The following is an 11,722-nucleotide window of genomic DNA, read 5'->3' as shown; positions in this document are numbered from 1 at the left end:
TGATGGTTTCGATTGTGGATGCGCTCTTTAAAGTTAATAGCAGCCTCCTCACATTCCCTATTATTTCGGATTTAAAACATACACCATTGCATTATATTAGGCTACAATTTAAATGGACATTTTAAAAGCTGTCCATCTAGGCTACAGTGAAAACACATTATCTTTTGGCTATTTTGCAATTTCTGTGCCATATTTGACGTGCTCCTAGTAACTGACCCGGCGCGTAGGCTATTTTTAATCTACTGAGCAAACAATTCCTTGTGCATGCGCAATAGACGCAGCTACTCGAAAGTGAAAGTGTGACAAGGATTTCCGAGAAATCAGGTCTCTTCGTGTAATGTAGTATTAATTATGCTCCTATAGCCTACGATAACTGGGGCGGAGATTCTACACTGTGTGCTAGATCTTCAGCGTTTTCACTGTCCTTTCCTAAAGGCGAATGCTGCACACCTAACCGACTTTAAAGCACAGTCGACGGTCGGACAGTCCTGTTTGGACTTTCCCTGTTAGACTTGGACTGCGCGCTGAATAGGTCAAGAGTCTGAATCTTCCGTCAACAAGATCTTCAAGTAAAGGTAGTTTGCATTTTTAAGATAGCCTTAAAAGGTAGGCTACGTTTATTCGGTCCTTTTCCCGAATTGTTAAGCTAATCGTTAGCCTCTCTGTAAAGCTACCTACCGCTATGGCTCGTGGAAAAACCTCAAACATTAGGCTAAACGTTTCGGCTAACCTAAGTCAGGTTTATCCATTTATTTAGCACTAATTAGGGCTACGTTCAGACTTGGGTTCTTTTTTGAAGCTACCAGCTTTCGTTTTATAATCCTATGAAGTAGACCGTGCTTTCAAAAAAGTCCTCTGCTTCTTTTAAAACGCTACCGCGGACGTCGTTTTCGGCAACTCGAAGCTGTTTTTAAAGTTGAGAAATGTTCAACTTCTAGCTATAAAATGCCTTACGTCACCCTCTTTTTGACAGCTGACCAGTCACAAGCGGATAACCGAAACCCTTCCGGCTGCTTTTTGGAACGAAAACGAAGGCAGAAAACAGAGGTCTGCACAACTTTTCTTGTCAAAAAAGAAGCCGAATCTGAACGTAGCCTACTCGGCAGCCAAATTAATCTTTTCGACCATCGTGGCAAACGGTAGCCATACACTTGTGGTGATTTGATTCAGATGTAAAGCAGATAACAATCACCACAACATCAACCGGCAATGTTATTGCTTGCCTACTGTCCCGCGCCACTGAAGCCTACTCGCTTAAGACCGTGGTAAAGTTGGTTTTATATTGGACGTTGGATATTCGACACATTCGAAAAATCTATTTAGCACTGACTACGAGGGTCGAGTTTGTATCAAACCAACTTTAATGTGTTTAAACAAGGCCTGCCTATATTACACAAAGCTTCTTTTGTCCAAAAACCCATGTTTTGATTTTATGAATTTTTTAGGCTGATAAAAGATTTCAATCTATTATGCGGCTTCACCTTTTGACTTACCCATACTAAAACACATCTCCTGAACTCGGCTTACTGCCCTTTCTAGTACACAAAGCTTCTTTTTCCCTAAAACCTACTCTTTGATTTTATACAATTTTTAATGTTAAATGTTTCAAATCTATTATGCGGCTTGCCCTTTTGACCTACCCATGTCAAAACACATCTGGTGAACTCGGATTACTGCTCTATATAGTACACAAAGCTTCTTTTTCCCAAAAATCCATTCTTTGATTTTATAAATATTTTTTAATGTAAAAAAAATGCTTTAAATGCTTTAAATCTATTATGCGGCTTGACCTTTTGACCTAACCATGTCAAAACACATCTGTTGCACTCAGCTAACTGCCCTACATAATACACAAAGCTTCTTTTTTCCAAAAAACTCACTCTTTGATTTTATATTAATTTTTTACTATTCAAAAATGCTATAAATCTATTATGCGAATTGACCTTTTGACCAACCCATGTCAAAACACATCTGCTGCACTCAGTTAACTGCCCTACATAGTACACAAAGCTTCTTTTTTTCAAAAACTTACTCTTTGATTTTATATACATTTTTTACTATTCAAAAATGCTATAAATCTATTATGCGGCTTGACCTTTTGACCTACCCATGTCAAAACACATCTGTTGCACTCAGCTAACTGGCCTTCATAGTACACAAAGCTTATTTTTTCCAAAAACTCACTCTTTGATTTTATATTAATTTTTTACTTTATAAAAATGCTATAAATCTATTATGCGAATCGACCTTTTGACCTACCCATGTCAAAACACATCTGCTGCACTCAGCTAACTGCCCTACATAATACACAAAGCTTATTTTGTCCAAAAACGTACTCTTTGATTTTATATTATTTTTGTATTATTCAAAAATGCTATAAATCTATTATGTGCCTTCACCTTTTGACCTACCCATGTCAAAACACATCTGTTGCACTCGGCTAACTGCCCTACATAGTACACAAAGCTTATTTTTTTCAAAAACGCACTCTTTGATTTTATATTATTTTTTTACTATTCAAAAATGCTATAAATCTATTATGTGCCTTCACCTTTTGACCTACCCATGTCAAAACACATCTGGTGAACTCGGATTACTGCTCTATATAGTACACAAAGCTTCTTTTTCCCAAAAATCCATTCTTTGATTTTATAAATATTTTTTAATGTAAAAAAAATGCTTTAAATGCTTTAAATCTATTATGCGGCTTGACCTTTTGACCTACCCATGTCAAAACACATCTGCTGCACTCAGCTAACTGCCCTACATAATACACAAAGCTTATTTTGTCCAAAAACTTACTCTTTGATTTTATATTAATTTTTTATTATTCAAAAATGCTATAAATCTATTATGCGGCTTGACCTTTTGACCTACCCATGTCAAAACACATCTGCTGCACTCGGCTAACTGCCCTACATAGTACACAAAGCTTCTTTTTTCCAAAAATGCACTCTTTGATTTTATATTAATTTTTTATTATTCAAAAATGCTATAAATCTATTATGCGGCTTGACCTTTTGACCTAACCATGTCAAAACACATCTGTTGCACTCAGCTAACTGCCCTACATAATACACAAAGCTTCTTTTTTCCAAAAACTCACTCTTTGATTTTATATTAATTTTTTACTATTCAAAAATGCTATACATCTATTATGCGAATTGACCTTTTGACCAACCCATGTCAAAACACATCTGCTGCACTCAGTTAACTGCCCTACATAGTACACAAAGCTTCTTTTTTTCAAAAACTTACTCTTTGATTTTATATACATTTTTTACTATTAAAAAATGCTATAAATCTATTATGCGGCTTGACCTTTTGACCTAACCATGTCAAAACACATCTGTTGCACTCAGCTAACTGCCCTACATAATACACAAAGCTTCTTTTTTCCAAAAACTCACTCTTTGATTTTATATTAATTTTTTACTATTCAAAAATGCTATACATCTATTATGCGAATTGACCTTTTGACCAACCCATGTCAAAACACATCTGCTGCACTCAGTTAACTGCCCTACATAGTACACAAAGCTTCTTTTTTTCAAAAACTTACTCTTTGATTTTATATACATTTTTTACTATTCAAAAATGCTATAAATCTATTATGCGGCTTGACCTTTTGACCTACCCATGTCAAAACACATCTGTTGCACTCAGCTAACTGGCCTTCATAGTACACAAAGCTTATTTTTTCCAAAAACTCACTCTTTGATTTTATATTAATTTTTTACTTTATAAAAATGCTATAAATCTATTATGCGAATCGACCTTTTGACCTACCCATGTCAAAACACATCTGCTGCACTCAGCTAACTGCCCTACATAATACACAAAGCTTATTTTGTCCAAAAACGTACTCTTTGATTTTATATTATTTTTGTATTATTCAAAAATGCTATAAATCTATTATGTGCCTTCACCTTTTGACCTACCCATGTCAAAACACATCTGTTGCACTCGGCTAACTGCCCTACATAGTACACAAAGCTTATTTTTTTCAAAAACGCACTCTTTGATTTTATATTATTTTTTTACTATTCAAAAATGCTATAAATCTATTATGTGCCTTCACCTTTTGACCTACCCATGTCAAAACACATCTGGTGAACTCGGATTACTGCTCTATATAGTACACAAAGCTTCTTTTTCCCAAAAATCCATTCTTTGATTTTATAAATATTTTTTAATGTAAAAAAAATGCTTTAAATGCTTTAAATCTATTATGCGGCTTGACCTTTTGACCTACCCATGTCAAAACACATCTGCTGCACTCAGCTAACTGCCCTACATAATACACAAAGCTTATTTTGTCCAAAAACTTACTCTTTGATTTTATATTAATTTTTTATTATTCAAAAATGCTATAAATCTATTATGCGGCTTGACCTTTTGACCTACCCATGTCAAAACACATCTGCTGCACTCGGCTAACTGCCCTACATAGTACACAAAGCTTCTTTTTTCCAAAAATGCACTCTTTGATTTTATATTAATTTTTTATTATTCAAAAATGCTATAAATCTATTATGCGGCTTGACCTTTTGACCTAACCATGTCAAAACACATCTGTTGCACTCAGCTAACTGCCCTACATAATACACAAAGCTTCTTTTTTCCAAAAACTCACTCTTTGATTTTATATTAATTTTTTACTATTCAAAAATGCTATACATCTATTATGCGAATTGACCTTTTGACCAACCCATGTCAAAACACATCTGCTGCACTCAGTTAACTGCCCTACATAGTACACAAAGCTTCTTTTTTTCAAAAACTTACTCTTTGATTTTATATACATTTTTTACTATTAAAAAATGCTATAAATCTATTATGCGGCTTGACCTTTTGACCTAACCATGTCAAAACACATCTGTTGCACTCAGCTAACTGCCCTACATAATACACAAAGCTTATTTTTTCCAAAAACTCACTCTTTGATTTTATATTAATTTTTTACTATTCAAAAATGCTATAAATCTATTATGCGAATTGACCTTTTGACCAACCCATGTCAAAACACATCTGCTGCACTCAGCTAACTGCCCTACATAATACACAAAGCTTCTTTTTTCCAAAAATGCACTCTTTGATTTTATATTATTTTTTTACTATTCAAAAATGCTATAAATCTATTATGTGCCTTCACCTTTTGACCTAGCCATGTCAAAACACATCTGTTGCACTCGGCTAACTGCCCTACATAGTACACAAAGCTTATTTTTTCCAAAAACTCACTCTTTGATTTTATATTAATTTTTTACTATTCAAAAATGCTATAAATTTATTATGCGCCTTCATCTTTTGACCTACCCATGTCAAAACACATCTGCTGCACTCAGCTAACTGTCCTACATACAGTAGTACACAAAGCTTTTTTTTTTCCAAAAACTCACTCTTTGATTTTATATTAATTTATTACTATTCAAAAATGCAAAAAAACAAGCTACCTCTTTGTAGGTAGACATACATCATTTATATTTATTAACTTAACTATATTTTGTTTTCCATCCAAAGTTCCATTTGGCTGTATAAATCAACTGGATTTTTTTTACATTTTCAATAAATGTATAATATAGATTTATAGCATTTTTTGATAATAAAACATCTATAAAATCAAAGAGTGGGCTTTGGAAAAAAATAAGCTTTGTGTACTATGTAGGGCAGCAGATGTGTTTTGATATGGGTAAGTCGAAAGGGGAAGGCACATAAAAGATGTATAGCATTTTTGAATAGTAAAAAATTAATATAAAATCAAAGACTGCGTTTTTGAAAAAAAGAAGCTTTGTGTACTATGTAGGGCAGTTAACCGAGTGCAGCAGATGTGTTTTGATATGGGTAAGGCGAAAGGGGAAGGCACATAATAGATTTATAGCATTTTTGAATAGTAAAAAATGTATATAAAATCAAAGAGTGTGTTTTTGAAAAAAAGAAGCTTTGTGTACTATGTAGGCAAGTTAGCCGAGTGCAGCAGATGTGTTTTGATATGGGTAAGTCGAAAGGGGAAGGCACATAATAGATTTATAGCATTTTTGAATAGTAAAAAATGTATATAAAATCAAAGAGTGCGTTTTTGAAAAAAAGAAGCTTTGTGTACTATGTAGGCAAGTTAGCTGAGTGCAACAGATGTGTTTTGACATGGGTAAGTCGAAAGGTCAAGCTGCATAATAGATTTATAGCATTTTTGAATAGTAAAAGAATTATATAAAATCAAAGAGTGCGTTTTAAAAAAAAAGAAGCTTTGTGTATTATGTAGGGCAGTTAGCTGAGTGCAACAGATGTGTTTTGACATGGTTAGGTCAAAAGGTCAAGCCGCATAATAGATTTATAGCATTTTTTAATAGTAAAAAATGTATATAAAATCAAAGAGTAAGTTTTTGAAAAAAAGAAGCTTTGTGTACTATGTAGGGCAGTTAACTGAGTGCAGCAGATGTGTTTTGACATGGGTTGGTCAAAAGGTCAATTCGCATAATAGATGTATAGCATTTTTGAATAGTAAAAAATTAATATAAAATCAAAGAGTGAGTTTTTGGAAAAAAGAAGCTTTGTGTATTATGTAGGGCAGTTAGCTGAGTGCAACAGATGTGTTTTGACATGGTTAGGTCAAAAGGTCAAGCCGCATAATAGATTTATAGCATTTTTTAATAGTAAAAAATGTATATAAAATCAAAGAGTAAGTTTTTGAAAAAAAGAAGCTTTGTGTACTATGTAGGGCAGTTAACTGAGTGCAGCAGATGTGTTTTGACATGGGTTGGTCAAAAGGTCAATTCGCATAATAGATGTATAGCATTTTTGAATAGTAAAAAATTAATATAAAATCAAAGAGTGAGTTTTTGGAAAAAAGAAGCTTTGTGTATTATGTAGGGCAGTTAGCTGAGTGCAACAGATGTGTTTTGACATGGTTAGGTCAAAAGGTCAAGCCGCATAATAGATTTATAGCATTTTTGAATAATAAAAAATTAATATCAAATCAAAGAGTGCATTTTTGGAAAAAAGAAGCTTTGTGTACTATGTAGGGCAGTTAACTGAGTGCAGCAGATGTGTTTTGACATGGGTTGGTCAAAAGGTCAATTCGCATAATAGATGTATAGCATTTTTGAATAGTAAAAAAATAATATAAAATCAAAGAGTGAGTTTTTGGAAAAAAGAAGTTTTGTGTATTATGTAGGGCAGTTAGCTGAGTGCAACAGATGTGTTTTGACATGGTTAGGTCAAAAGGTCAAGCCGCATAATAGATTTATAGCATTTTTGAATAATAAAAAATTAATATAAAATCAAAGAGTGCATTTTTGGAAAAAAGAAGCTTTGTGTATTATGTAGGGCAGTTAGCTGAGTGCAACAGATGTGTTTTGACATGGGTAAGTCGAAAGGTCAAGCTGCATAATAGATTTATAGCATTTTTGAATAGTAAAATAATTATATAAAATCAAAGAGTGCGTTTTAAAAAAAAAGAAGCTTTGTGTATTATGTAGGGCAGTTAGCTGAGTGCAACAGATGTGTTTTGACATGGTTAGGTCAAAAGGTCAAGCCGCATAATAGATTTATAGCATTTTTGAATAATAAAAAAATAATATAAAATCAAAGAGTGCATTTTTGGAAAAAAGAAGCTTTGTGTACTATGTAGGGCAGTTAGCCGAGTGCAGCAGATGTGTTTTGACATGGGTAGGTCAAAACTTCAAGCCGCATAATAGATTTATAGCATTTTTGAATAATAAAAAATTAATATAAAATCAAAGAGTGAGTTTTTGGAAAAAATAAGCTTTGTGTACTATGAAGGCCAGTTAGCTGAGTGCAACAGATGTGTTTTGACATGGGTAGGTCAAAAGGTCAAGCCGCATAATAGATTTATAGCATTTTTGAATAATAAAAAATTAATATAAAATCAAAGAGTGCATTTTTGGAAAAAAGAAGCTTTGTGTATTATGTAGGGCAGTTAGCTGAGTGCAACAGATGTGTTTTGACATGGGTAAGTCGAAAGGTCAAGCTGCATAATAGATTTATAGCATTTTTGAATAGTAAAAGAATTATATAAAATCAAAGAGTGCGTTTTAAAAAAAAAGAAGCTTTGTGTATTATGTAGGGCAGTTAGCTGAGTGCAACAGATGTGTTTTGACATGGTTAGGTCAAAAGGTCAAGCCGCATAATAGATTTATAGCATTTTTGAATAATAAAAAATTTATATAAAATCAAAGAGTGAGTTTTTGGAAAAAATAAGCATTGTGCACTATGAAGGGCAGTTAGCTGAGTGCAACAGATGTGTTTTGACATGGTTAGGTCAAAAGGTCAAGCCGCATAATAGATTTAAAGCATTTAAAGCATTTTTTTTACATTAAAAAATATTTATAAAATCAAAGAATGGATTTTTGGGAAAAAGAAGCTTTGTGTACTATATAGAGCAGTAATCCGAGTTCACCAGATGTGTTTTGACATGGGTAGGTCAAAAGGTGAAGGCACATAATAGATTTATAGCATTTTTGAATAGTAAAAAAATAATATAAAATCAAAGAGTGCGTTTTTGAAAAAAATAAGCTTTGTGTACTATGTAGGGCAGTTAGCCGAGTGCAACAGATGTGTTTTGACATGGGTAGGTCAAAAGGTGAAGGCACATAATAGATTTATAGCATTTTTGAATAATAAAAAAATAATATAAAATCAAAGAGTACGTTTTTGGACAAAATAAGCTTTGTGTATTATGTAGGGCAGTTAGCTGAGTGCAGCAGATGTGTTTTGACATGGGTAGGTCAAAAGGTCGATTCGCATAATAGATTTATAGCATTTTTATAAAGTAAAAAATTAATATAAAATCAAAGAGTGAGTTTTTGGAAAAAATAAGCTTTGTGTACTATGAAGGCCAGTTAGCTGAGTGCAACAGATGTGTTTTGACATGGGTAGGTCAAAAGGTGAAGGCGCATAATAGATTTATAGCATTTTTGAATAGTAAAAAATGTATATAAAATCAAAGAGTAAGTTTTTGAAAAAAAGAAGCTTTGTGTACTATGTAGGGCAGTTAACTGAGTGCAGCAGATGTGTTTTGACATGGGTTGGTCAAAAGGTCAATTCGCATAATAGATTTATACCATTTTTGAATAGTAAAAAATTTATATAAAATCAAAGAGTGAGTTTTTTGGAAAAAAGAAGCTTTGTGTATTATGTAGGGCAGTTAGCTGAGTGCAACAGATGTGTTTTGACATGGTTAGGTCAAAAGGTCAAGCCGCATAATAGATTTAAAGCATTTAAAGCATTTTTTTTACATTAAAAAATATTTATAAAATCAAAGAATGGATTTTTGGGAAAAAGAAGCTTTGTGTATTATGTAGGGCAGTTAGCTGAGTGCAACAGATGTGTTTTGACATGGTTAGGTCAAAAGGTCAAGCCGCATAATAGATTTAAAGCATTTAAAGCATTTTTTTTACATTAAAAAATATTTATAAAATCAAAGAATGGATTTTTGGGAAAAAGAAGCTTTGTGTACTATATAGAGCAGTAATCCGAGTTCACCAGATGTGTTTTGACATGGGTAGGTCAAAAGGGCAAGCCGCATAATAGATTTGAAACATTTAACATTAAAAATTGTATAAAATCAAAGAGTAGGTTTTAGGGGAAAAGAAGCTTTGTGTACTAGAAAGGGCAGTAAGCCGAGTTCAGGAGATGTGTTTTAGTGTGGGTAAGTCAAAAGGTGAAGCCGCATAATAGATTGAAATCTTTTATCAGCCTAAAAAATTCATAAAATCAAAACATGGGTTTTTGGACAAAAGAAGCTTTGTGTAATATAGGCAGGCCTTGTTTAAACACATTAAAATTGGTTTGACACAAACTCGACCCTCGTAGTCAGTGCTAAATAGATTTTTCGAATGTGTCGAATATCCAACGTCCAATATGAAACCAACTTTACCACGGTTCGCTTAAGCTAGGCCTACTGTCCGGGGCCACACTTACCGACCTGTCCAGTCTGGTACCACTCTAGTGTGTCCCGTAGGCCAGTGTTTTTCAACTTTTTTTGTGCCACGGCACTCTTTTGACACTTAAAATGTCCCACGGCACACTAACATCCTGTGTGAAGAAAAAATAAACATACCATAGCCTAAAACTTCAAATAATACACAGATATGGCCTTATTATGGCTTCTATGCAAGACCTGCAGAATAAAACAAGCGCCATCTGTTTCATTTGTAGGTGACTATATCTAATTTAATTGTTGTTATGAACTGGATATGTGATACATGTGATTGTATGTTGTACAATGCCTGCATACCACAAATAGTGCAATCCTACAATCAATGAGAGCATGTGGTTATAAATTCTTTGATGCAACAGTTGCTTTTCTGGACCAGTGAGTGACATTTGGGTAATTTTCTGCGGCACACCTGATGAACACTAGTGTGCCGCGGCACAGTGGTTGAAAAACACTGCCGTAGGCTACTACCACTGGCACCTATGCACTTGCCAGCTGTTCCATGGGTTATGATTGAGTTAGCCTCAGGTTGGAATAGTTTTTGAGTGGCATATGGAACAGTGGCGCAGCACAGTAGCCGAGTGTTGTGGGACCGCAAGTGTCGATTGATATGTCTTCTGTGCCTGTAGACTAGGCTACTTCTCCACTATCTCCACATTATCCTCTTACAGGTTGTCATCTAATCAGGCATGTCACAGCCAGCACATTGGATATGTAGGAAGATCTTACATTCATATTTTAAAAGTAGCTATTTCGTCCCTTATATCCAGGTTGCCTCACCTAACCCCTGTCCTTCACTGCAAACAATCCGAGGATATACTCTGTTTTTTGTTTTCAACACTGTAGGTTATCCAGCCATCTCAGAGCCAGCCATGTCCAACGGTCCACCCCCCATGCCAGCGCCTGTGTGCCTGATTGAGAACACAGACCAGGGCCTGCAGACGGTGGAGTCGTCCCTCAACCTCCTGCGGAGTATCCAGCAGCCCGTGGTGGTGGTGGCCGTGGTGGGGCTCTACCGCACCGGCAAATCCTACCTCATGAACCGGCTGGCCCAGCAGCAGTCAGGTAAGCTACTGCAAAACATACATGCAAACACACACACACACACACAAATTACACTCACATACATTCACACACACACTCACACACACACACAAAACGTAATCTACACGTATGCCAGCAGACACACATACATTGTACTGTACACACACACACACACACACACACACACACACACACACACACAGACACATACACATACAAATTAGACTCCATTTACATACTGTAGATTTGTGCCTACTTCTCACGTGGGATAGCAACAGCATGCTTAGCACGGTATATTTGCACATTTGCCACTATTGACAGAAATCAGACAGAGTCTTATGACTGATATGTCTGAAGCTTAATGACTTTTATCAGATTCCAAGGACAGACTGGAATTAGTGGTTAGCAGTTTGTGAAAAAAGATACATAGCCTAGTGCATTGGTTCCCAAAGACTGGGTCGTGACCCAAGGGTGGGTCGCAGGAGATTTTATTTGGGTCGCCAGCACAATTTATGTTGTGTAATTGGCCTAGCGTATACCATTTAACCAGGAAAGCTATCCGTTTTCTATTAGGATATAGTTTGTATACCACAGTCACGGCCCTAGAATAGCTCTGAAACTGGGGGCGAACGCGTCACAGAGGGGACAGTGTGCATCTCACTCGAAACATTTGAAATTTGAAATGAAACATTTCTGTGGGGCGCCTGCTATTGACCTCGC

At 35.0% G+C, this 11,722-nt stretch overlaps 1 protein-coding gene across 2 annotated transcripts in view; it reads left to right on the top strand.

Moving 5' to 3' along the window:
- The first annotated feature begins 291 nt into the window (after positions 1-291).
- LOC143122593 (guanylate-binding protein 2-like) overlaps positions 292-11,722 on the top strand; it is a 31,220-nt gene continuing 19,789 nt past the window's right edge. Inside the window, exons 1-2 of one of the 2 annotated variants that reach the window (XM_076283390.1) lie at positions 292-575; positions 10,805-11,023. In XM_076283390.1, the coding sequence (XP_076139505.1) occupies positions 10,831-11,023 (193 nt within the window). In that variant the 5' untranslated portion in view covers positions 292-575; positions 10,805-10,830. The remainder of the gene's footprint in view (positions 576-10,804; positions 11,024-11,722) is intronic. The other variant, XM_076283387.1, reaches the window with a different exon arrangement.

This window comes from Alosa pseudoharengus, unplaced genomic scaffold (assembly GCF_046254945.1).
Source record: "Alosa pseudoharengus isolate Yale_2024_CS ecotype anadromous, Long Island Sound unplaced genomic scaffold, YU_APseudo_1.1 YU_APseudo_1.1_scf_1, whole genome shotgun sequence".
Classification (NCBI taxonomy): Eukaryota; Metazoa; Chordata; class Actinopteri; order Clupeiformes; family Clupeidae; genus Alosa; species Alosa pseudoharengus.
Note: the sequence above shows the minus strand (reverse complement) of the source record. Positions and strands in the feature narration are given on the sequence as shown.